Source organism: Protopterus annectens, chromosome 4.part0 (genome assembly GCF_019279795.1).
Source record: "Protopterus annectens isolate FY-2018-M chromosome 4.part0, PAN1.0, whole genome shotgun sequence".
In the NCBI taxonomy this organism is placed as follows: domain Eukaryota; kingdom Metazoa; phylum Chordata; order Ceratodontiformes; family Protopteridae; genus Protopterus; species Protopterus annectens.
In genome coordinates, this window is record NC_056733.1 from 40649219 (window position 1) to 40675256 (window position 26038).

The 26038-nt window shown below is 37.0% G+C and overlaps 1 protein-coding gene across 1 annotated transcript in view; it reads right to left on the reverse strand.

Annotated features, from left to right (window-relative positions):
* The window catches only part of TBC1D16 (TBC1 domain family member 16), a 1714417-nt gene that overhangs the window by 869425 nt on the left and 818954 nt on the right, over positions 1–26038 (reverse strand). Inside the window, exons 8-9 of the mRNA XM_044068073.1 lie at positions 11740–11768; positions 2528–2542 (exon numbers count right to left, since the gene is read on the reverse strand). Coding sequence (XP_043924008.1) covers positions 2528–2542; positions 11740–11768 — 44 coding nt within the window. The remainder of the gene's footprint in view (positions 1–2527; positions 2543–11739; positions 11769–26038) is intronic.

Below are 26038 nucleotides of genomic sequence, written 5' to 3' on the forward strand. Positions count from 1 at the left end.
GTGAGTTGAACATCACAGTAGAGGCTTGCAAGACTCAAGTTCCATAGGGCGAACACCTATTACTTCCACCGGGTGTCACCTATACGGATAGCCAGAACCATCACCTACCTCCAAGACAAGCAAGCTGACAATGGATCCTCATTCCTATCCTCCCCTGCCAGCTCATACAAGCACTTAAGGCACTATTCAAACTCGGGTTGTCTGCAACATAGTTAGGACTTTACCCTCAACACCATGGAAATTACAGCATTTGACAATATAAACATAACTTTGATGAACCAAAAGATTGCAGATGAAAGAAAATGACCATTACTGGTGGGGAGCATGGATGCAGAGAAAGCTTTTGGTATGTTACACTGGGATTTTATGTACAGGGTAATAACATAATTTTTGCTCCCTGATAAAATAATGAAACTAATGGGATAGCTATACAATGGGTCAGAAATGACAATAAAAGTGGGAGGATGGATTTTGTCAGACAAATTGAGTTTGTCTAGAAGAACTAGCCCAAGACATTCTCTTTCCACGCCATTTTTTGTTATGTATACTGAGCCAGTGTCTATAAAAATAAGAGATGCAAACATGTGAGTATAAGAGGCATGGAAAACAGAAAAGGACAGCATTGTCTGCACACAATATAATATTTTATTTGACAAAATTAGGACAAGATGTCCCTGTGTTATGGAATGTCTTAAGGCAGTTCCAAATGTTTTCATGTTATAAAAGAAATACAGTTGAAAAAAGCCATACCTGTAACCTATGCTCCCACACATGAATTAGTGTACCAATTCCAGTACTTTTGGGGCATGAATTAAGTAAGACTCATTAGTGGTGGAAGAGATATGAGAGCAAACTAAGCAGAAGATAATTCAAAAGCAAGAGAGCGGAAGAAATTGACTATGCACCTGGACAGCAAAATACAAGCAACGAAAATGTTTTTGGTTCTCTTGATTTTATATGTCGGCCAGACATATTTCTATCAACCAGATAAGTCACGGCAAGAAGTTAATAAGGAAATCACAGATGAGTAAAGTCCTACTTACCTGTAACATCAGGTGTTCAAATTTCACACTGTCTCAGTAGCATATGGGTTCCAGTACAAACCTACACATGCAGCTTCCCATAGCTCAAAAACCTTTCCACTGACACTCTGTGGCAATGGATTGGCTACATCCCAACCATCAAGAGAAGCCTAAACCTTCTCACAGAAAGTCAGTTTTTCAGTCTTTTACTGCCTGCTGTAGGACTCAACACAGCTGAATCTCTTCAGCATCCTACATTGGTAGATTACAGCTTCCAGACTCCGATAAGATCCTTTGTGAACTTCTCCATCTATATTACTGCATACCTTAGATTGATTTCTGTTTATTTATTTTACATTTGTTAATTGGGTTAGTCCGACTGAGATGAGTAGCCCATTTTCAGCAGAGAAAATATAAATAATACGTGTGTTAACTTTTTTTTTCAATACAACTCCTATTTACTATTGTTTTTAATTCTCATGGGAGTTTTAAACTTATTACTAATTTGTTTGTATGCTTAATACTGCTTTTAAGCAGTTATGAGGTTTTCCAAAGTGTTCTATGAATTGTACTGGGAAAATTAAGTTCTGTGTTGCCAGTTAAACACTAGTCTGCTGGTTTCTGTTGGTTATCTTCTTCATTTTGAAGTACTGACAGCAAAATACTGCATTTTTCACTTTTTTCTTCATATTTATGACATTTACTTCTGATTTAACACTGCTATAGCCATTTCATAATGAAATCAGAAATTATATGCATTAATCTGGTGATTTTTTTTTTCATTTCTGACAAGGGAATCTCTAAAGCAAATGTTTATTTATGCTGTTTTAAAAGGTTTCTATTTGAATTAAAGGCATATATTTGATTTTTTGTCACTATATGGATAAGTGAATTTTACTTGACACTGTGACTGTGTGCGCTGATGTTTACTATATTGTGCAGATTGTAAAACAAGGCTTAGTACAATTTAAACTGCTTCAGCTATATGTTATGCAGTTTAGCCTTATTTGCTGTGTGGGGAGACCGTTTACATTTTCTATTACTGCTGCCCTTAGTTGGTCGTTAATAGTGTCAGTGTATTATTCTGGCTGGTGTTTTTTCCCCTGACATAGCTGCCCTCCTCCAGTCAAATCCAGTTGCACCTAAAAAGAAAAAAATGTGTCTACAGCTTGTAAATCTGCTGTTGTCTTAAGCCGTCCAGTGTACCACTTACCTTTTTCCCCATCACTATCTAGTACGAGTCCACAGGCCTCTGATACAGGGTCAGAAACATCCTCTAGGCTATTCCAGTACCTGGTTCAGGTGTGAGAAAACCAAACCCTTTAGGTGCAGGTGAGGTCTGGCCTAAGAGACTCCTTGCCAGACAAAATACGCTGTCCCCAGATATTTTGTCAACTAGAGTCTGCATATCCTCCCTGCGGTTGAATGAGTTTTAAAGACATGCAGGTAGGTGTGTGTGTGCATGTGCCTTCTGTGAAGGTTGGGCACCAGGCTGGCAACTTGACACTGTAAAAACTCCACTGCCAATCAATCTGCAGATGGTGATCAACTGTGGCAATCCCTTACAGGAGAAGCCAAAAGACATTGCTAGTGTAGTTCACATTAAGACTAAACAGAGACGTCACCACATTTTTATTTGCTTTGCATTTGTTAACAGTGAAAGTCCAGTGGACACATGTCCATTTTCAGTGAAGGCCCAGGGAGAAAAACTCCACACAAAAACAAAGTAAAAAGATGATGTAGTTATACATAATAAAAGTGTTAAAGTAATACAAGTGAGAATATAGAATAGTTATGAGCATTTTGGAAGAATCCATCATTTGTAAGTAGTTGCAAATATGCAATAACAGTACATACAGATAAACAAGTTAGTTTGATCAGACAAGTAATGATATACAAGAGTCATAATTTTACCTTTAATAAAAATATGAACTAGTATCCATCATAAATAGAGTAGGATAGTGAAGACAATGGTAGGACTATCCTGAACCAGTACAAGAGCAGAGCCAAGTAGCTGTAAAGTGAGTTCTTAGTGACTTTTTAAACAAGGATATAGATGGTATGGAGGTTATATGAGATGGTAAGAAGTTCCATATTTTAGAGACAAAATTAGAAGAGAGAGAATCACTTGCTGTGTTGTTGGGTTTAGTAACTTCTAGAAGAAATGTATTGTTAGAGCAGAGGGTTCTTTTATTAGAGTAAGGTTGAAGTACGTTTTGGAGTGGGGGGGGTTCTGAGGATGATGCAGAAGTTTATTAGCTAGCATAAGTTGATTGTGTTGCAAGAGATTGGGAATAATATCCAATTAAGTTGCTTTAAAGCTGTGCAGTGGTGTGTTTTGCATGATGAGTCTGATGTAAACCTGGCAATTTTATGGTAGCAGGATTCTAATTTTGTTAAATCAGTCTTTTTGAGATTGGTAAGGATAGGGAAGGTATATAACAGAGTGGAGATGAGATGAGATGGGTATGTCATAATGTGGATTTTTGTGGGTTTAGTATAAACTGTCTATTTCTATAGAGGCTACCCAGTTTATTATGTACTTTCTTAATAGTATGGGCTATATGGATGTCAAATCTCAAATTATTGCCAATATCAACACCAAGAAGTTGTGTGTGTGCTATGGGAGAAACAATAGTTTTATTACTGGACATGATATTGAAGGAGGTGGATTTAGTAGGTTTAAAAGAAGCAGTTTTGTTTTACTAGGGTTCAAAATAACTTGGATGTTGGACAGAAATATTTCAATTGATAGGAAGGAAAGTTGGGTAAGTGACTGGAGTTAATTTATAGAAGATGCTGCACAAATTAATGTGTAATCATCTGCATACCGTATGACAGATGCATGTGGAGTGGAAATATGGAGGTTGCTCGTGTAAAGAGAGAATAGTGAGGGGCCTGATACAGGGTCAGAAACATCCTCTAGGCTATTCCAGTGTGACAGGAAGCAGTGGTGAGAGATCATGCTGCCACAGTACTGCTTGCTGGCAGCTGGCTAGGTAACTTTGGAACCAAGCTAAGGAAGAGTCACTAAGACCTATGTCAGAAAGTTTTAATAAGTGTACTAGGTCTAATAATGTCAAAAGCTTTTGACAGATCAAGGAAGATGGCTGATACAAATTTGCTGCTGTTTCTGTAGTTGTTTACTACACTGGTGAAGGACATAACAGCTGTGGTGGTACTGTGAAAGGGATGAAAGTCATATTTGGTGACTGATAGGAGATTGTGGTTGTGCAAGTAGTCCATAATTTGAGTATGTATACATCTCTCCAGGATTTTGGCTATAAGGGCTAAGATAGGCTATTGGACAGTAGTTTGTAAATTCTGTAGAATTCCCCTCCTTTAAGAAGAGGAATGATAGGAGATATTTTCCATATTTTGGCGACAAAGGCTTCAGTTATGGATCTGTTAATAAGAATGGATATTGGGAGGGCAATGGCATCTACTGCTATTTGTAGAAATGTTGCTGGTAATTTGCCTGAAGCTAATGTTGTAGGCTTGAGTTTTTTTAGATATTTTCTAATCGTGTCAGTGGAGACAGTTTGGAGGTAGAATGAGTTGTTGCTACTATGTAATTTACAGATTTCTACTGGGGAGGGTTGTTGGAGATGTTTTGTTGACTGGATAGTATAATAATGGTGCTAGCAAAAAAATTGTTAAATTGTGAGGCTATGGTCTCTGATGTGTTATCTGTGGTTGGGATGGAAGTACTATTTTTACCTGACAAGATCATTTTGTTTATGGTTGTCCAGAACTTTTGAGGGTTATTCTTATGCATTTGTTGATTATGGTAGTAGCTTGTTTTGTCATGTTTTACTAGTTTTTTAGCTGTATTTCTGTGCTCATGATAGGTTTTGTTTATTGGCTTGGAATTTGACTTTGTGTCAGTGGTCTCAGGCTTTGTCCCTGGTTTTGAGGAGGGATCTGATTTCTTTACTTAACCAAGGTGCATTGTTAGCTTTAATTCTGATGGTTCTGGGAGGGGCATGTAGGTTCAGGATGTTTAGAAAGGTAGAGGTAAAGTGTTTTACAGACTCATTTAAGTGAAGATATTTTAATGGAGTCCAATTACATTTTTTTTAAGTCAGTGATAAAGTCATTGAGGTTAAATTTTTTTTATTCCTGATTAATTGATAGGTAGTTCCTTTATTGCAATGGGAATGCTTTCTAAGAAGAAAGGTTATTAGATGGTCACTTAGTCCATCAGGGAGGCAAGCTGTGTTAGAGGGGGTGGAGTGGTCAGTTAGTATCCAGTCAAGGATTGATTCCCTGTTGGTGACCTTATTAATTCTGGTAGGGATGGTTTGAGTAAAATCATGAAGGTTGATCTGGGTGGTGGGGGCATGAGAGTTGCATTTGAGCCAGTCTATGTTAAAATCTCCCAAAATAATGGCTTCTTGTAGGAGTGATGTGGAAGCCCAATGGAGTAGGTTTTCAATGGTGGTTATATTGTTTCCGGGTGGTATACTGCATCCAAGTATGTTTATTAGCTTGCTAGAGTTGAGTTTTAATTGCGCAAGAAGTACTTATCCTTTGTCTAGGTTAGGAAGTTTTATATTTAAAGTCTCGACTGTGAGATGATTTTTATACAGTAAGGCAATACCTCCTCCTTTTCATCTGTCCTGTTCTTCCTTAGAATACTGTATCTTGTATATTGTAACATTGTATCCTGGTGACTTCCTGTAGACTTCACCACATGATAGACAATCAGGTGGTTGGTTACTATGTATACAGGAACAGACTGACCTTGGAGGAAGTGTTAAGGAGTATAAAAGAAGGATGATGGTTCACTAGACAAGGGGAAGAATACAATGCATACCCTTAAAATGGTATGGGTGGGATCAATACCTCTATAATAGGGACCAGAGTAGCGAAGGAAGGAATTTGAGACAGGAACTGAAATGGTGTTTTAAAAAAAAAAAAAAAGTAATGAATAGCAAAAAATTAAATAGTTGCTTGAAAAAGTTAAAATTTTGAAAATGTAAAGTTTATGAACAAAAAGTGAATATGTAAATTCAGTTGGATGCATGTTGTCCAATACAGTGAAAGTTTAATAAAGTTCACAAAAATGAAAAAAATAAAACAAAAAACGGTAAATGTACTAAAACTTTAATGTATCAAAAAACAATACTGTTGGCATATTAAATTAAATGTTTGTAGTCCTCCGCGAATGAATGATAAAGAGAACTACAAAGTTGTACTGGGAATGAAAGGGTTAACTCATTAGCTTGCAGTCATATGATTTTATGCACTTTACTTAAATGTATTCTAATGATCAGCAATTTGATCTGATGAAATTCAATGTAGAGAATGAAAGCGCTTACCGGTTTGTTTTTGTATGTTGTTTTTGATACATTAAACTTTTAATGCGTTTACCATTTTCGGTTTTATTTTTAGCAGTCTAACATTTTATATTGAGTTTGTTGGGGTTTTTTATTGTTAATTTCACAAAAAGGAGACAGGATAATCATTGAGTACTGCTACAGACAATTATTCTTTGTATTTTGCCAAGCAGACAGAATTTGCTTAATAGATGCTCCTATAGTTTATTATCCAACAACAAAGTGGCCTCCATCAGGCAAGCTTTTATGAAATAGGTACCTTAACTTTAGTATCTCTCCACACTAGGTCTCAATGATGTACAATATGCAAAATATTCCTAACAGTTTATACAAAGTGAAGTAATATAAACATAGTGCTGAAGTCTATTTAATCAATAAGGGATGGAATGGGGTTAATTAGCAGGGCTTATACACAGCCATCTTTAGGCACCAACGAACCAAATGATCTCTGGGGAACTCCCTGTTCTTGGGGGGGGGGGGGGGCAACCACAGCAAGTCATCTTACTGTGATATTTCGTAACATGCCTGTCAAACCAACAAAAGCTAGTACAACAATCATGTATACTTAATAAACCAGCTGGGTGATAACTCTTAGTTATATCTCTTGTAAAATTCAAATAGGTCTCTTGTTATATTAACAGTGTTTTATCAAGTAACAGGATAAACTGGACAAATATAGGAAGAGCTCGATAAAAATAGTTCACTCCTTTATTCACAGGAAAGTCTAAAACAGTTTAACGCTCCACAAATAATCAATGCATTTTCGTCTGAGAACCTCCCAGACTTCATCAGATAACATTTAAAATACAAGCACTCCTTTATATATTAGCATTCACTCCCTTCAGTTAAAGCCTTAATTAACATTTAAAGGTCTATAACAATAAAAACTCTAAGAATCATCTACTAACAACCTAAACATTTTTACATAAAAACATTTTTTATATAAAAATGTTTACACTGTAGTGATTGTTTATTAATATTAATGATATCACAACATAAATTGAAATAAAAGATGTATAAAAGTTTTTTGTTTAAAGCTAAGCAGACTTTAATTTTAATAACGGGACCAGAGAAATGTGATCATTTAATCCTGGATTGCCTCCAGTAAGATCTGCCAATAGGTTTTCCTATACTCTAATTTAGTTCCCCAGGGACCCCCCCCCCCCACATCCCTGGGTACAACTTCAATTACAAAAAACTTAAAACTAGCTCTCACACATTCCAAAGTATGTCTGAATAATGCATTTTTGGTATTTTTATTCCTAACGTCATTCAAATGTTCATAAATTCTATGTTCTCAGTTTTCCCCACATAAAATCCATCACAAGAACCACAACTGACCAGGTATATCAGGCCAGAAGAATTACAGTTAGACTATACCATCCCTTTTACTAGTTTTTGTCTTGCTCTAATAAAAACACTCTCACTGTGATTAATGTAGGGACACTGGTGGCATGCTCCACACCTAAAAGTACCACCTTTTCTCTGGGAATAAACATGTACGTTGTTACCTTGTTCTAATAAGTTTTGAATATTATGATCTTACCTAAAAACCACCTTTATTGACCCAACTAGTGAACTTGCTCACTCCGATTGGGAAAGGACTTTCAGCCTTGCTGTCCAATGCCTTGATTCCATGTAACCAGGAAGTGTTTGCAAGTTCTGGGTTACAGCAAAGTGTTCCTGGTACATCTCATTGCATACAGAGAGGCGAGGCACTACAGAATGCTGATATGCCTCACACTCCCGGGGGAACATGTAAATCGATACCCACAATGTTTCATTCACAACAGGACTCAACTTCGGTGTTAGAAGAAGGCAGCAGCCGATCTAACCACACACAGGCGCAAACGCATGAGGACTTAAGGGCTTGGTTACAACACAAAGCCATATTTCAGAAGCCCGACATGAATATTTCTTACAAAACACTTATGGACAATTATACAAATGGTTTGAGCAAACTGTATGATGATCTATTAAGGTACCAGACTCCTTTATTAGATAATGTTTACCTTAGAGAATGTGCCAAGCTTGGGGTAGTGCCTAAAGACCTACGTGTTTATAAATATCCTAACAATGTTAAAGTTGGATCTGAATTTTAAAAAGAACTAATTTCCACTTTTGATAATTGTGGAATAGAAATACTGAAGGCTATTATTAAGAATAATGAACGGGAAATGTTGAGTTTACAAGAGTACATTGATAAATTGAATAATGCTATCACTGGTGATCTTATCTTTGGGATAGAGAATGAGAAGGCTAGGTATTATGATGTGAGACGTTGTGTGGATGAGAAATGTGATGAGATTTTAAACAGGAAATACAGGAAAATGGATAGGGATTTAAAGGAATACAGAGAAGCCAGGCATTATCCCCCCCCCCCAAATCACATTCCAATTCATTGTACAACAATACTGTGGGTAATACGGCTTTGGAAAATCACCAACCCAAACGCAACAACCAGGAAAGGGTTAACAGTGAACATGGTGCACATAGTCTTTACGAATTAGAGAATTCTAACCTGGCAAGTGATTTTGTACCACCACGTTGATCTGAAAGGATTCAAAAATCAAAACAAAAATAGGGGCAACCATTTTTACAGGGATCCGGGTTACCAGAAAGGAGGGGGGTTACAGGAGATACCCAAGATATATACTGTGTCCCCAGATACTCCATGCATTGAGTGGGAACAGAACGTTGCCAGTTTTTTAGGGTTCCATATTTTTAATTACAGTAGTTTGGTTATCACCATGGATTTTTTAGTTTATTTATGAAAGGCTTCAAATTTATTCCTATGCACAAGAGTAATGTTTCTAGCGTCACATTAGATGTTAAAATGTTTATATGAAAGCTCAGTTTGGAGACTTTACTGGGGACATGTGCACATTGTAATCAGACTGCTGCCCCCAGAAAACCCAGTACTTATAATCCCCTCTCTCCACCCTCAACTTAAGAATCTAGAACTGGTATTGGAAAAGTAAATTAGAAAGGCCTATTACAACAACAAAATCAGGTACAACCTGATATTTAACGAGAATAGATTATTACAAGAATTATGTACTAACCCAAACATCAGGGTGATGGAACCAGATAAAGGTGGGGGTATTGTTCTGATGGACAAAATCCTTTATGAAGGCAAAATGTTGACCATTCTGCAGGATGAAACTAGGTATACCCCGGCATCTATCAATGAAATCAATATTTCATATAAAAAGATAGACTTTGCACTGAAGGACTTATTTGATCAGGGAGTCATAGATTTTCAAACTTATTTCCATTTGGAAAACAGCAGGTCCAGGGTGCCCTCCATATTTGGAATACCAAAGGTACACAAAAGTGTACAGAATCCACCTTTAAGACCAATAGTGGCTTCCGAAGTGGCCCCATTGGCAAAATATCTGGACTGGAAATTGAAATCCTTGTGAAAGGGGGAAACATATTCTAAAGGACTTCCGGGACTTCCTTTGTAAGGTCAAACCTGAATTTTTTTCAGATGATTTGGTATTTGTTACTGTTGACATCATGGACTTGTTTTCTGTTATACCGCACGACATAGGTTTATTATGGTTAGAAGAAGCCATAAGAATGCAAGAAGGGTTAATGGATAATGATATCCTTGTTTGCCTTGAATTGGCTGAATTGATTCTTAAAAACAATTTTTTATTTTTTGAAGGGTAGGTCTTCCGACAGGAGCATGGAGTTGCCATGGGGGCCAGTTGTGCCCCACATATGCTAACATCATTTTAGCCATGTGGGAATACAGATTTGCCATTCATTGTCCATTTTCCACATGTTGGAGAATGTAGTTACCTGGATGACATTTGTCTGTTTTGGGGGGAACAGTCTAGAAAAATTGAATGAGTTCATGCAATACCTTTCTCAAACTACATCTTTTTTGAAATTCACACACAAAGTGACCTTTGACTGCATGAATTATCTGGACGTTTCCATACATAAAACCCAAGCGGGTTTTAAATCTACTGTTTATAGGAAGGAAACTTTCTCCAATTCCTATATTTGTTTCTCCAGTGCACATCCACTTTTTCAGAAGAAAGATATTATCAAAGGACAGTTTGTCCGTGCGAGTCGTATGACTTCGCTGGAAGAAGATTTTTATAAGGAATGTAACCTTTTAGAAAAAATGTTTACAGAGAAAAGTTATCCAAGGAGTTTGATCTTGGAAGTGAGGGAAAAAGTTAATTCTGGGAGGACTGAGAAATACCCCCCAATACTAGGTAAAGGATCCATCACACTGTGTAATAAAGCAGAACAAGACCTGCTCAATCAAGGGTACAATAGGGCCTTTGTTACTAGTTTTACCGGGGATGCTTATTGTATTAAAAGCATACTGGAGAGGGAATGGACCAAATTTAGTAGGGGTGGCAGTGACAGGGTGATACTTAGACTGGAAGTGCCTAGGGGGCCCAACTTGACATCTGCTGGGGGCCCCAAAAGGCTAACACTGGCCCTGGGCTTATAAAATTATACATAATTACAAAAAAATGGAAATTTACTTGCACTTTGTAGTGATGTCTGATATTCACTCAAGTGTGTTTAATAATCAAGTGAGAAGTGGATAAAGTCCCCACAAAACCATTACCTTCACTGCCCCACAATGACTGGACAATGGGCTCAAATTTTTATTTTATTAGTATTTCACAGATAACATTTCTGAGCAGATAAGTTAGTGCAAGCTTTCCCATGATCATGCAACATGCTGGAAAAGCTGAAATGGATTTCATAATCCAGCAGTAGAATTATTAGGCTTAACAGGTTTTATATTGTTTTTAAATTCATAACGTAAAATTAATTTTTTGCCCCCGCCCAAGCACTTGTAGGCTATCTGACTGATCATCATCTCCTGCTTATTTATTCATTCCTTCCTGATGAGAGGTGATTTGGGCATAGCAGACATCCAAACAGCCATCAAAAGATTTGTTTATACCTCAATGTCACCACTGTGTGCCACATAAGTGCTCAGGATAGTGGAGTAGAATAAGGGAAGGGTATGGCCATCACTCACTCATTTCTGTCAATGAGGCAGCATGGGAGAGTCAGTAGCAAGAGATGCACCCATCAACTCCACATTCCCCTCCTTCCAAAAGATGCAAGCAACCAACACCTTGTAAGTCCCATCTCTCTCTGGATGGCTCTCCTGTGTCCAGGCTACAACCTAAATCCAGGTCAGCCAGGCTATAATCTGTGATTCATCCCTCTATGCCATGAAGTCAGCTAGTACAACATCAAGTATGACAAGCATACCACAGTACCACACTTTAAAAGTTGTTCTGATATGCTAGGTAGGTGTTAACAGCAAAACATTTCGTTCAGTAAGGACTTGTAATCAGCACGAGTGACTTTCAGAGGTCAGCTACTACATATGATCCAAAGTGGAGAATTTTCTCTTCAGTTCACATTTTTTAATGCAACTACAAAAGTATGCTGTATACAAAAAGCAAAAAAAATATAGGAAACTAGTATGGTTAAGCCAAAGGGCAGTGATCCTTGGTGGAGGAATTAACCAGCTCCCCAATTAAGCAATACTCGCGTTATCATACACTGATTATTTCACCTGGAATACTTTCAGACTGCGGGCTTTCTGTTGAAAATATTTATGATGTAGGCATTTCCCCCAACATAAACACAAGTGAAAGGCACTTCATGAATGACTAGGAGGTTGAGAAAACCACAAGGTTACTAACATCAAGCAATCAGCTTGGGCATTTTCAAGGTCTACAAGAAGACACATACATATCAAATGTTTTGCTGTGGGGTCTGAATAAAGGTGGGTGCCTCATTTACAGAGCAGATTTCATAAGTGAAAGGGGTTGTGGGGAAACTAACAAAAATTCATCTTTACAGCAATAAGTAAATTGTCAAATAACAAACCATAATTTCTGGGTCAAGCAAGGAAACAACCTAAACGAAATTTCAACATGCTGTACTGCATATTTCATTTCCAAACTCGTTTTCTAAGTACCACCTGACTACTGTCAGAAAGAAAAATACAAAAAAGACCAGTGCACTCAAGATGATATCAGTAAATCACTAAGTGAGTTTCTTAGAATGGTTTGCTATTAGCCGTGACACAGATGGCTCTTTAGCACAAAGTGCTGAGTTGTTTGCTTCTATTAGACTCCACTCTGCTGTCCTATTCATAACACCAGAACACTAACTGGTCAGCTGAGTCAAATTACTTGCTCTTAACAAGTGCTACAAAACATTCTCTTTTAAAGGTTACAGTTATTAAAGAAGCAAGTGGTGCAACAAAAATACCTTGCCAAAAACAAGTTTTAGCTATAACTAATAAAAACATTAATGTACTGGTAAAATGCACATGCCTTTGTGTACACATGCTGCAAAGAAGAATCTGCGCCCCACCACACCTCATTCCAGGTCAACAATCTTTTCATTAACAGAATTTTTTTTTCCTCAAGGGGCTTGTATACCATTTTCTACAGTGCAAAATATCTTACTAAAGATCATCAGGTAGTCATTTAAAAAGGTACTGTATGTTTAACCCCTCCAAACCAAAGAAGCTGAAACAAGGTTGAGGGGGCATCAAGATGCATCTAAATAATGCACTATTACCCTTTATGCATGACTTTGAAAGATGTTCTGTCATCCTAAATTTTAATGGACAGGAAGTTTGCCCCAAGTAGAAATATACTGACCCATTTAAACCACCTAATCAGTCTTGCAAGCTGCCTGACCTAGTATATCTTACATGAACTAAATGGAAAAAAAAATGTTTTATTTATAAATATAATTAAAAATTAGAGAATTTCCACAAGGAAAGCAAGTAAGGGGATCTATTGAAGCCATAACCTGAGAACAACTTTTCTTTGTCTGCAAATGTTAGACATGGGTGCCGGAACCACAGAGCCAGGGGGAGCCCCCCCCCCACACACTTTTACAGCTGCGAGACCTGTCAGGAAAAATGAATGAAGTGGAGTTTTCACGCCAACATGGACTCACGTGTGGAAGTTAAACTAACTAAACTAGCTGTTCTTGTTCTCTTATTGCTGTGTGTCACAACAGTTATGCTGCCATTGTTCCGTTGGTGCTGCCAGAGGGGGTGTGTGTGTGTGTGTGTGTGTGTGTGTGTGTGTGTGTGTGTGTGTGTGTGTGTGTGTGTGTGTGTAAAATGCCCCGGTTAGGTATACCTGGTGGTTAGTATTACTCAGGCTCAAACAAGACCCTGAATTCTCTACCCATACCACCACTTGTGATTCAGGGAGTTGAGTCCATAGCTCTCCACTGTCCAGATTTTCACAAAATATTCGGCTCATACTTTTGGTCTGTTCCTCTTAAAATTTGTGTTTTTCTGGCAAATCAGTGAGAACTGAATTCACTAAATAGTGATAGCTCTTTAAGTTTTAGTCTTCCTATCTTTCAGGAAACGCATGGTAACAGAAGACACTTTATTTTAGCAACTTTCTAAGATTATACAAGCAATATTTAAAATGTGCCCTGGTTTTGGGCCATTGCTCCCCCCCCCAAAATAAATGTTGGCTTTTTCCAGATTTCTTGCGTTGCGAAGTTGAGAGATTTAGTTGATCAAGTGGATTTTACAAGGAGCTGAAAGCTTCAGGGGAAGAGAAGTTTAACGCCAATTATGCTAAGTTGTTTGCATTGTTAGTAGCAAAACAGATAGTATACTTCCTTTTGATGCAGAAGGCTGTGGGTTCTAATCTCACAGTATGCAGATGGATCGCTGATACTGTATTGTACTTTACTGGGAGTGGATGATGCAGTCCTATGAATGTCCTCCTTTGGAGGAGTTACCTAGCAACTATGAACCCATTATCAGTTTGCCATCCATTCCCCATTGCAACATTACTAGCTTATCATTTTTTTAATGTAGCATAGGGAATTTATTCTTCAAGGGCAACAGGCATTTTATTTGTAGAGGAAGCAATGACATATAAAGTTGCTTGTTAGCAGCAACCACTTCATTAGTTACAGATTCCTTTAATGTGGAATTATTTATATGACTTAGTTCTGCAGAGATTTTGCTTATTTACTTATATTGGTGGATTGTAATGACAGAAGTCTGAGTGGCCTTTTATGTTTGAAATTTTCTGAAATGGGTAGTTTTGTCACTATTGGTTCATACATTTGGTTTCATTGCTTACTAGAAGACTGTTCCAAACTACAAATTTAAAACACATTCTAACAAGTGGTGCTGTATTGCACAAGGAATATAATGTAATGCAATCAGGTTAATACAATCAGGAAGATGAAGCAAAGAATTGCTCACATGATGGAGGAGATCAAAATAGTGGAAGAGACCACTCACCAATGGTGTCCCTCAAGGTTCGGTGCTGAGACTTTTTCTGTTTGGCATATACATCTCAAAAGTAAAAGGAAATACCAAAGGGCTTTGGCCAACTAAGTTTGAGATGACTGCAAGCTAGGACCAGTTATTGAATCCCCAAATTACTTAACTATCATGCAGGAAGGTTTGTCCCAAACAATAACTGGTGCCAGAATCATGAATTGAAACTAACCTCCAAGAAATATATTATCGTATCCTTTGGGAAGTCATCTACTCCAGGGAACTGCCAAATTGACAATGCCCCCTGAGAAGTGACCCAGTTGTTTGGCATTTGGGAACTTGTGTATACAGTGACCTAACTTTGGACCAACATGTGCCCAGAGTCATAAGGAAGTCTTTCTATATTGCACAGCTTACAAACAAATTGATTATGACTAGATCTAGAGATGTCATTGTCCCCCTTTACAAAGCCCTCATTAGGACAATCATGTTGTATAATGCTCACTTTAACATGCATCTGTCTAGACCCATGCAACAAATGGAATACCCACAGAGATACCTTACTAAAAGGATACAAGTCCTAAACAACAAATCTTGCATGAACCACCTCAAAGATTTATCACTGTACTCAGTATCCTCCAGAGTGCTTAGAAGTGACGTGTCTGGCATACAAGGCATCCTCTGACCTAATACAGATGGACCTACTGAACATCAGCAAGTCAAATGGCATCAGAAACACTCAGTCCAGGTATCTAAACTGAATGTTGTGGAGAGATGGATATACATACAGAACAGACTATCCATTCAAGTAAAACAAAGATCATCCCTGTCCATATTCAAATGCAACTTAAATCTAAGGATGGGTAATAGAAATGTATTCCTGGATTGCCCCTCTTGCCACTAATGGATAGAGGTAGTTCCTAAATGATGCATCCCTTGGGTCCCCTCAAATTATCTATAATGTGATCACATTTATTCAAACTAGGGCTAATATACAATTATCAGCCATGGGATATGTAAGACCAATCAGGAAATGTGAATTCAAGTATCAAAATGGAAACTGGCTAAGCTTAAAATGTCCTCCAAGTGAACCTATGTTGTGATAGTAAATAGTGATCTAAAAAGGGCAATTTTTTAAAACTAAGTGCCCCTGGCACCCACTGCCCCCCAGTCTTCAATAGCTTCCAGCGCCTCTGATGTTAGACCAGGTGGTTGTATAAACTGCCTCACATCTGTCAGGTAAATAGTATCTTAAGCACCTGCACTGCAGTAATACTTGTGGTAACAAAAGTATAACGCTGACCAGCAACCATCTGCACTAGCCCACAAATAAACAAATCCTCGCAAGTATATCTACTGTGCTTGACTCCTAACCATGTCAGTCACATAACTATGACAATCCTATTATAAAACCACAAATTAAGGTAAATAAAGGATCTCACATAATTTTCAAATTGTCAGCAAAACCTTTTCTATTGCAAAAACTGAGATTTAGAACTATTTTTTTATGAATCAAGGATGACAACCAGAAACCTCAAACAAAGTATTTCTAGGAAAAATGTGTTTTGTATAGAGGGGTCACTATGGATCTATCAACCACCATGAAGACTGAAAAATCTACTAAGCAAAACTGAATATGGCAGTAAAATACATGCCAATTTCAATGCATTCACATAATTCAAAAAGGACCTAAAATTAATTAACTCCACTTGTTCAAACATCTAACAATCATCAAGGTATCTTTCCACACAGAAGATGAAGATTTACTTCTGAATCACAAATGCACTACCTATCGACATGAAAAGGTATGCAAAGATAAGTGGACAAAACTAATTCTCGCAGAAGGCGGCAAACCCAAGTAACTCTCAGAACAGCACTGAAAACATTTTATTAATAAATGTTAACCCAACAAGACTAGACAATACCATGTTCTTAGCCCAATCTTCCGCTGAGTGGGAAGCAGGTGTGGATATCAATCCAAGGAGTACAACCTCCAACCTGGTGCAGATTATACCATTTATTAACTGTTGTGTAACCTGAAACATAACAAAGAGGAAAACTTTAAATCAGTACAGTCCAACCTTTTTGGCTGTGAGCCACATACCAGACTTTGGCAAGGTTGGTTGGATTCACCAACATATACCTCTACTATACATGACCACATCAGTGATGTACTTACATTTGTGCTCAAGTACTACAGTAACCCAGTCAAACAGAGAGGAAAAACAGGTCTGAATGAGTACCATGTGGGCTGCAGTAAGGACCGCAGCAACTAGTGACATCTGCAGTAAGGAGCACAGCAACTAGTGACACAATAATGGAGAGGTTTCAAGGGAACCATTACTAACAGTGGGATGCATAGCAACTTAGAAAAATTATCGTACTTATTTTATAAAGTGCATTTCCTGCTCAAGCTCAGATACAATATATTTACTACACGAGATGCAAGGGGGAAGCCCCCCATGACAAGGGTACAGGGGTTCTGGCCAAAGGAAAAATAAATCTTGCTGCTTTCAAGAATAAAAAAAGAGTGCTGTGCCTCCTTTACAGCCCTTAGCATAAGGTATGTGTCCACCTACATACTACCTACATCACTGAGTTTTCATAATATTCCTAATTTTGACTGAGATGCATATGTAGTGTCAGTAACAAATCGACAGTTTTACATTAAAACATTATTTAATTACACCAGGCGGTATTCTTGCCACATCTTTGCAAGCCTGAGGCAGGCTGAGTACCCCCCTCTGGCAGGGTTACCCTGAAAGAAGCACAAATGGGCAAAAAATTCTAACCATCTGACACCCCTCCACAGCCTCACTCCAAACAAATGAGGGGACTAGGTGGCCTGGAGCATCACTTATCAACCCACATTACTCCTGAATGCAGTTAGCAGGCAGCTTATAACAAAATGTAGCCAATCAAAATATGATCTCTTTATGCCATTCAAAGACAATGTAAGATTAGACAAGATAAAGTGGCAACAATCCAAAATTAGATGCATCTACATTTTATAATGTCCTTCTTTACACAAAGAATGATGAAGAACTGTAACTGCAGCATACTCAAAAGATTACAAAAACAAGCACACATTCAGTAATAAGGCTCACTTTGTGCAGAACTTTCAACCAATCGGGGACAAATTTCAACAGAATCAGGGACAAGTCAAGAAAAAATCAGGGACAATCAGGGACACTTTTAAAATATTAGTGCTATTAACTTGAAACATTGACAGAATCAGAGCATATGAATTAATACACATTTTCTGAAGTAAAAGAAGTCAATAACTCTTAATTATTGTCGTTATTCATTAAGTGAAATTCACCACCTTTCCTCCAAAAGTCACTAGTTTTAGGAGGGATTAAGAGGGACAGAGCTATAATTTGAGTCAAAATCAGGGACAGTTGAGAGGTATGACTTTGTGCCAGTTCTGCTGACACAATGGAGGACTTTTCTTGTTGCAGCACCTCTTTCAACAGTTAACACTGTTGCTAAACTTCTGGAAACAGGTAAACAGAAAAAATTCAGCCCCATATGCTAACCTGCTTGAATTATCAAACATTCAGCAACTCTCTACTGTAAAACAGTGATTAGCTTTTTGAAGACTGTAGTTGTTTTACAGACCACTTAAGAGCCTAAACTACTCCTCTTTAAACCAGACTTCAAGACTCAGTGGGTAATACTTTGTGCCACCAGCTCATTTAAAGAAGATGAAACAACATGTCTGCAACTACACCCAACAGAAGTGATGAAAATCTAGAAGTTCACCTAAGTACTGCTATCAGATGTGGCAGAGAGTTTAAGGTACATCATTTAAAACCACAGGCAAAACAAAACAAAAAAAATAGTAGGCCAAAATGAGTCCCACTGGCTGCTGGTTGGACAATTTTGCTTATAACAGAAATGCAACAAAGGTTCCAGTAAGAAAACCACAGCCTGTCATGACATTATGACTAGGACACTTACACAATAAATAAGCCAAAGACAAAGTATAGTCAATAATGCCTGCATGTATATCAGTACTACACCATTTAAAGAAAAGTGCATCTCCAACTTACTTTTGAAATCATTAATATTACTACCATGCTTAAAATCTAGAGGGTAAATTATGCTAAGGACTGATCACTTTTCGGAAAAAAAAATGATTATTCTTCCGAGCTTCCTAAAAGTTCTAATTAATCTATAATTATTTCTACTGGATGCTTGCAATCCAAGGCATTCAAACCAGTGCTCATCTTCAAAGCTCTAAACACATGTAAGAAAAGTCCCCCTTAATCTATGCTATTCCAGACAGCGAGAAAATAACCAACCTACACAGCTCTGTACAATAAATTAAACCCAATAGTTCAATTATACTTGAGGTAAATCTTCTATGGGCCTTCTAAAGATTCTGAGTGTAAGAAAAAGGGATAACTAGTAGGGCATGCAAAATACTGCATGATAACTATAATAATCAATTAGACGAGATTACAAAAGACTGCGAAGACAGAATGTAACGGCAATACAGAAAGTACACTGGAAATCCATACTGCTCCCAAACATTCAACAAAATATAGAAGATTTAGGATTTTTGTTTGGAAGTGTTTGCATGGGTATTTTATATCCCAAGCAAACTTCAGATCATATTTTCCTCAAGTAGGCAGCAAATGCAGAAGGTGTTATGGGAAAGAGAGAGGTAATTGGGAAATTTTTTTTTGGGGGGGGGGTGTGCAAAGAACTGGCAGATTTTATAAAGTTCCCTACATAGTACTTTGTCAGAAATGTTGGGAGAACTTGCAACTCCAATTAAAGAAATGAATCTTGTGATACAGGAACTGAATTGCCTAGAAGTAGTAAGGCCTTACTAAGTTTAATGTTATTGTCTGCTAAAAAGCCATTTCTAAAAAATGGAAATCAAAATCTAAACCAGCCGCAATGGAAGTATTGAATATTCTAAAAGAGATAAAAGAAGTTAAAGTTGGATCTTCGGAAAACATAAGGAGCAAATTACACAGAAACACCACATGCAGAATAATGTTTGGAAGGAGGAATAAAATTAAAGGAAAGACATGGAATTGAACAATTTATGTAATGTTGGAATGAATACAAATTGTTATAAAGAAAACATGAATGTATACTGCATGAGAATAACAAAGGAACTGTTATTATTGTCAGTTTTCTATTTTTATTACTGTATATGTACCTTAGTCACTTTTTAAAAATGCCATGTTTACTAAAGATGTGTAAAAATGTTTTGAGTACAAGATTTTATATAAGGATTTCAATGAGACTGGCAGATTCAAGCTTAGATCTAACAAGACTAGATAGCATTTCAAACAAAACTATGCAACTCCCAGACCTCATCAATCTACAAATGTAGCTTGCTGATTTTAAGAGCTTTTGGGGTGAATTTCTTGGCATCCATGTTACAAACACGTAATAATCTGGCTATAATCAGACACCTCTATATCGAAACTGACTCAGAACTTGGTTTGTGTACTTTGGGCGGGAATTAAAAATCCTGCAGGTTTAGGTGATTTAACTATCAACTCAGGACACAAAGTACATGAAATAAGACCAGCTGTATGTGTTTGATACAAGAACTTATCCATCTCACTACTGAAATAGAAAAGTAATACTAAGAGCTTTCAAATAAAAAGAAAAAAAAATATTTACTGACTTCACTGACATTAAAATCACCAAACCTCAAGTGCCACCTATGTGAAAATAATCTCACAGTTCTGCTTAAAAGATGGTGTAGATTATGTCCAAACCCATGAAAATCAAATAACAGAAGTGATGCAAATCAACTAAAACAAACTTCTGAAAAGCTAAAACACTTAAGGTGATTAGAAGAATCAAAGTGGGAGATTTAAAACTTAAAAGTGTCCATAACAAAGGACTTTCAGTAAGAGGTTTGTCATGAACACACAGTTTTAAACTGAGCTTTCCACAAAAATCTTTCAACATTCTGTACCACCTACTGAAGGTTAAGCAAGCAATAATGCCCAAGAAGCTGTTTGTTACTGTGTAAATAATGCACATCGAGCCTCTACACAACTAGAATGGTATTATTTACACAGTAATACACACACTAAAGAGCATTATTGTGCTTACAGAATGGTCCGTCTGTAAAATTTTGTTTACTTACTTACTGATTTATTACCATGTTATTTTTTTTATAATTTTGATGTAAAATAGTACTTCTGGGTAATGTTTCAATCTTGCTATAGTACATGCAAATGGTGTTGGAGATTAAGATTTTTAAAAACCGTCCAGATTTTTACCTAATTTTTTTGCCCATTACTCAAAAATTGTGGTTTGCTAGAAAGTCACTGGGGACTGAAGTAATTAAATAATTAAATATATTCAAATTTCAGACTATTTCTTTCAGAAAATGCATGCTAAAACAAATCATTTTATTCTAGCAACTTTCAAATTTTAAAAGCAATGTTTAAATATATTCCTATTTTTCAGCCTTTGTAGGCTTTGTGATGAAGTGAGGTATTGCCAGCTATGGCAGGAAAAGTAAGGCAGTGGATGTGCTGGTTGGAGTTTTGTATAGAATTATATGTCATTTGTATATCAAGCTGATTTGTACAGATGCCTATGTTGAAAAATGTACTTGTAAAGCTAACTGTGCTAAAAATGTACCAACAGTGGGTCCTGCTGGACAGAAAAGAAATACACCTGCATGCCAGACTGTATTGTAACTGTTGAAATTAATATACTGTAACATAGGATACTGGAAGAGAAGAGGTTAACCTCAGTCCAGCCAATTCTGAAAAATAGTCTGAAATTAAATTACCTGGTTAAGGCCATAAAGATCGTATCTTACAGTTCTGACTGCAGCCAGAGGAGAAGAAATATCTGTGAGAAGTCTGGCTTAGTAGCTCTGAAGAAAGAATGGAAGTGTTAAAATTGTTTTAGTTTTCACATGCTGTAACACATCTTAGCAAAGGTCTAGGTGTGTGTATTATGACACACATGTGCAAGATCTTGCCTCAAGTTTCTGGCAAAGGGGGTAGTGTGGGAACCAGAGTCACATGAAGAGATGTAATCTCATTCCACAGCCAGCACTAAAATGATATTTAGGTATTGGTGAGTGATGTCACTAAGCTCTCAGCAGTCTGTTTGTGAAACCTAACAAATAAGGACCACTCACCCACATCATCTTGCCTTGCTCTAGTAAGTGAACTAGGGGACAGTAATTCTTTAGATCAGTCAGGAAAATATAGTGAGATTAAATATTGTTTTTTTCTTTATCTGTGTGAACCTTTCTATCTGTGTTATTTTTAATATTTTCTGAGACTAAAACTCTGGTATTTATTGTAAAGATACTTAGTATTTTCATGTTCTTTTATAACTTATTATTAAACTTATTTAAAATTTTCATTGTGGCTGGTCTTTTAAGAGTATATTTTAACCGTTGAGGGTACTTATATTTCTTTGGTGACACTGAGGCCACTCCTGAAAGCCTTGCTGTTTGGTCAGCATTATCACTGGTATTCGTATTAATTTCGCTCAGTATAATTGGGTACCCTGGTAAGAGCTTTACAGTAGCTGGCTTTGTGAGTGTTCTGGTGGCAGTGTATCTACCTTATAGCCTGAGCAAAGGTGGTAGAGCTAGTAAAGGTGTGTGTGTGTGTGTGTGTGTGTGTGTGTGTGTGTGTGTGTGTGTGTGTGTGTGTGTGTGTGTGTGTAATCACATCTGAAAGACATCAATGATTTCACAGAGAGGGTGGTGGAGGACTTGGCTTGGAACACCCGGTTAAGGATTTAACTCACTAGCTGTGTCAGTGGGGAGTCTTATTTGGGGCCGAGAGAGAGAGGGGAAACCCAGCCCCAGGACTGAGTGTACTCCCTGTGTGCTCTTAAGGGAAATCATGCTTGGTGCAAACAACTGTATCTGGAAATGCTGTGTGTATCCATTTTTATTTCAAGTGAATACCCCTTACCGGTGTCAGTGGTGAGGATTGAGGATCCTTGTTTACTGGCCCAGAGGAGGGACATCACAGGCTTTATCAAGATTTCTTGAAATAAGAGGTTGAGAAGCATGCATAGCTCTTAATTTTAACAACTGCTGCTACCTCTGTTCTGTTTCTCTCTCTCTCTCATGCACACACATACACCCACTTACTTCCACTTTCATGCATGCAAGCACTCATACACTCAGACACATACAGAAACCAACATGCATATATACACATACACGTGCACACTTTTCTTTCATTTTTAATGTTTCTTTTAATTTTACACTCACTAAGCAACAAAATGCTGCTCAGTGAGTGTAAAACAATGGCTCGACTGATCTCACTCTCACTTTCATACAAGAATACACTCATACACATAGGCAAACACAGACACACACTTTTCTATTCTTTCTTTTAATTTTATGTTTGTTTTAATTTTACACACTCTAGACAGCAAAAGTGCTGCTCAGCATGTGTAAACAATGGCAGTCGTTAAGCTTCCTTATAGTCCAAGCTCAACAGCAAATTCATATCTTGCTGTGAAGCGGCAGACTCATTTTTCAGTGGGCATTACCTGTACACTAACATCCTGATGGAAAACTTTCATTCTCCAGTCAGGGTTTAATGTATGGTTTTCCTTGTTCTCTAATAAAAAATAAAAAGCTTGGCAAACTACTTATTTATACTTGTGCAGTTTACTTTGCTTCATTTTCTTAAAACTAATTCTATAAAAGTGCAATTGTGGAGTATTTATTCAGGAATTACATGGTCTTTGTGCATTTTTCATACAAGACTGATCACTGTTGCCTACACTATACATATTGTTCTCTTAATATTGTCAAATATATACTACTCTTGTCTCTTTTACAAGCCTCTGTATATGTTAAAACCCTTTTTCTCACTGAACTCTACTGTAGTGTATATTACCTATTAATTGTCAGTGGACTGATCCACCTACTCAGTTAAAAAAAAAAGTAATAAACAAGTAGACAGACACATTTATTTTATTTATTTACATTAATTGGCCACGGTACAAAAATGATTTAAAAGGACATAGTTCAGGCTCAGCCCACGCGTAAAAACATAAAAACATTCAATGACAGTTCATGAAGAACAATGCAACATTGGATTCAAGCAATTCACACAGAATAAAGGATTTATCTAGGACTGACAGATAATAAATGAGGAATAATTACATAATGTACCTAAAAGCATACTACATGTCATATCTGAAGCTAGTGGTAGTTACTGCAGAAGAATTCACTGCACTTTGCCTATAAAATAAAGAAATGTTATAAAACATACTCAATTTCATTAATTCAATTTTATTTTGGGAGTTATGGTGCCATAAGATAGCCTCATGTACAAGGGAAGGATAGACAGAGAAGTAAATGAGAAGGTAAGGAAGTGCAGAACTGGGGGGTGCAGATGATATGCAAGATTTTGTTAAGGTTAGTCTGCAAGTATTTATTAATTCCACTTCTAAAACAGCGGAAGTTTGCTAGCTACTTTGTTTATCTTGTTCATGGGGGGGGAGATTTTTCCTGAATTAAGCTGAAGGAGTTTGCATCCCTAATGGCTAGATGTACAGTCTGTCAAAGTTTGGGTTCCAAATTACAGAACTGTGGTCACTGCATTTTCTCTGCGAGTAGCGGAAGGGGATAGAGGGTGCATGTTTAGACTGCATTCTTTCACATATAAAGAATTAGCCTGCAATGTAGGAGACGAGTTTGGTTTAGTAGTTTGCAAAAGAGGGAAAAGATCAGCTCTTTGTTGCACTAGAAGCCAGTTTGCCTCTTTTTGAGAGCTAAGCAGTGGTGTTCTGTTCTAGCGCCCAAGGAGATGAAGCGGAATACTTTGCTGGAAGTTATTTACAGAGTGGTATTAGGAGAGAAAGTGTAAGATTTTCTAAGTCCAAGTGACAGGTTGCTGAATTTTTACTCCCATTTAATGAGAATGGTGCTGGAAGTTTAGGATTTTGTCTAACCAAAGATCTAAGTAGCTGTAGGAAGTAGTAGTTTCAATTGGGCTTTGTTGGTGGTCAAGAATGTCCCGGTCTGATGGACTTTGTGAAAGGTAATGAAAAGCATGACTTTGGGTTTGGTTGGGTTCAGCAGCAGTTTACTAAGGGTTCAAATGTTTTGTTATAGCTATAGTTTGATGTCACATTGACAGGACTCTGATCAGTAGTTGACCATATCATCTTAAACAGAAAATAATGAGAAACTGGTGAATGCCTGAGGGTAGTTTGTCGGTGTAAAGTGAAAAGTAATTCGGAAAAATCAGAACCTAGGGGAGATCCCTGAGGATTGTGTAAGCTTTGGAGGAGCCTATTTTCTTTCACTTAAAATGTATGGTTATAGAGAAAGTTGTTGAACCACGCTTTATTGTTAATTTCATGTGCCAGCAGAACTGTTGGGGGAGCTGGTAGTCTGCCATGTAAAAGCCTGTAGTAAAATCTATAAATATTGCCCCTAGTAGGAGTCCTTTAACATATGACATATTATTTGTAATGGACAAAGTTCAAATAACTATTATGGTGCTATGGTTTGTCCAAACATCATGATGCAGGTTTCTGGAAATATTATATATATATATATATCTGGAAATATTATATATATATATATATATATATATATATACACACACACACACATATACACATACATATTTATTTACCTGAGTAGTGCACTGATCTCAAAGGGCCATTTGCAGACATAGCCCAGGCAAATAGTATCACATAGGAAATTAACAAAACATATTTAGAGATACAAGGATGTGCTAAAAATGTATACATATTTAAAAATGCAAGAATATTCTACAATATTTAACTCACAAATCACACAATGAATTCCTGGCTATGTCCATGCATTACCTAATCTTCACTGTTTCTATCACCCCAGATAGCTTCATATCCAATTATACCTACTGTAATTTTTCTGCAGTATTCAGGAATTATATTTTCCACTCAAATTTCTAACAGTTATACTAGCTCATGCTAAACTTACACTAATTAATTAATTTCTATAAGTAGTCTCCTTCTGTCGCTATAGTCAGTTATAATGCTTATCTAGTGTCAGTTTCTGTATCGAAAGTTGCATTTTTTATCTAGTGTCAAATTTTGTTTTTGTATCAAAAGTTGTATTTTTATCTATTGTCAATTTTTTGCTTCTGTATAGATGATCATATTGTTATCAAATTGTTCAACTATTTGTTTTTCTGTACTGAACGTGGAGCTTTGCTCCCCAGGCCTCCCCTGTAAATGGACTATCCCGGTAAACAAATGTAAATAAATAAATAAATTTAGTTCAAGAAGCAGTTTACAATGTCAAAATAATGATGGAAAATAGAATCATGCTTTGTGGGTTTCTGCACATCAGGAAGGCATAAGAATTAGTGCTGCCAACACTGACAACGAAGAACATCTATTTTACATCAAAAATA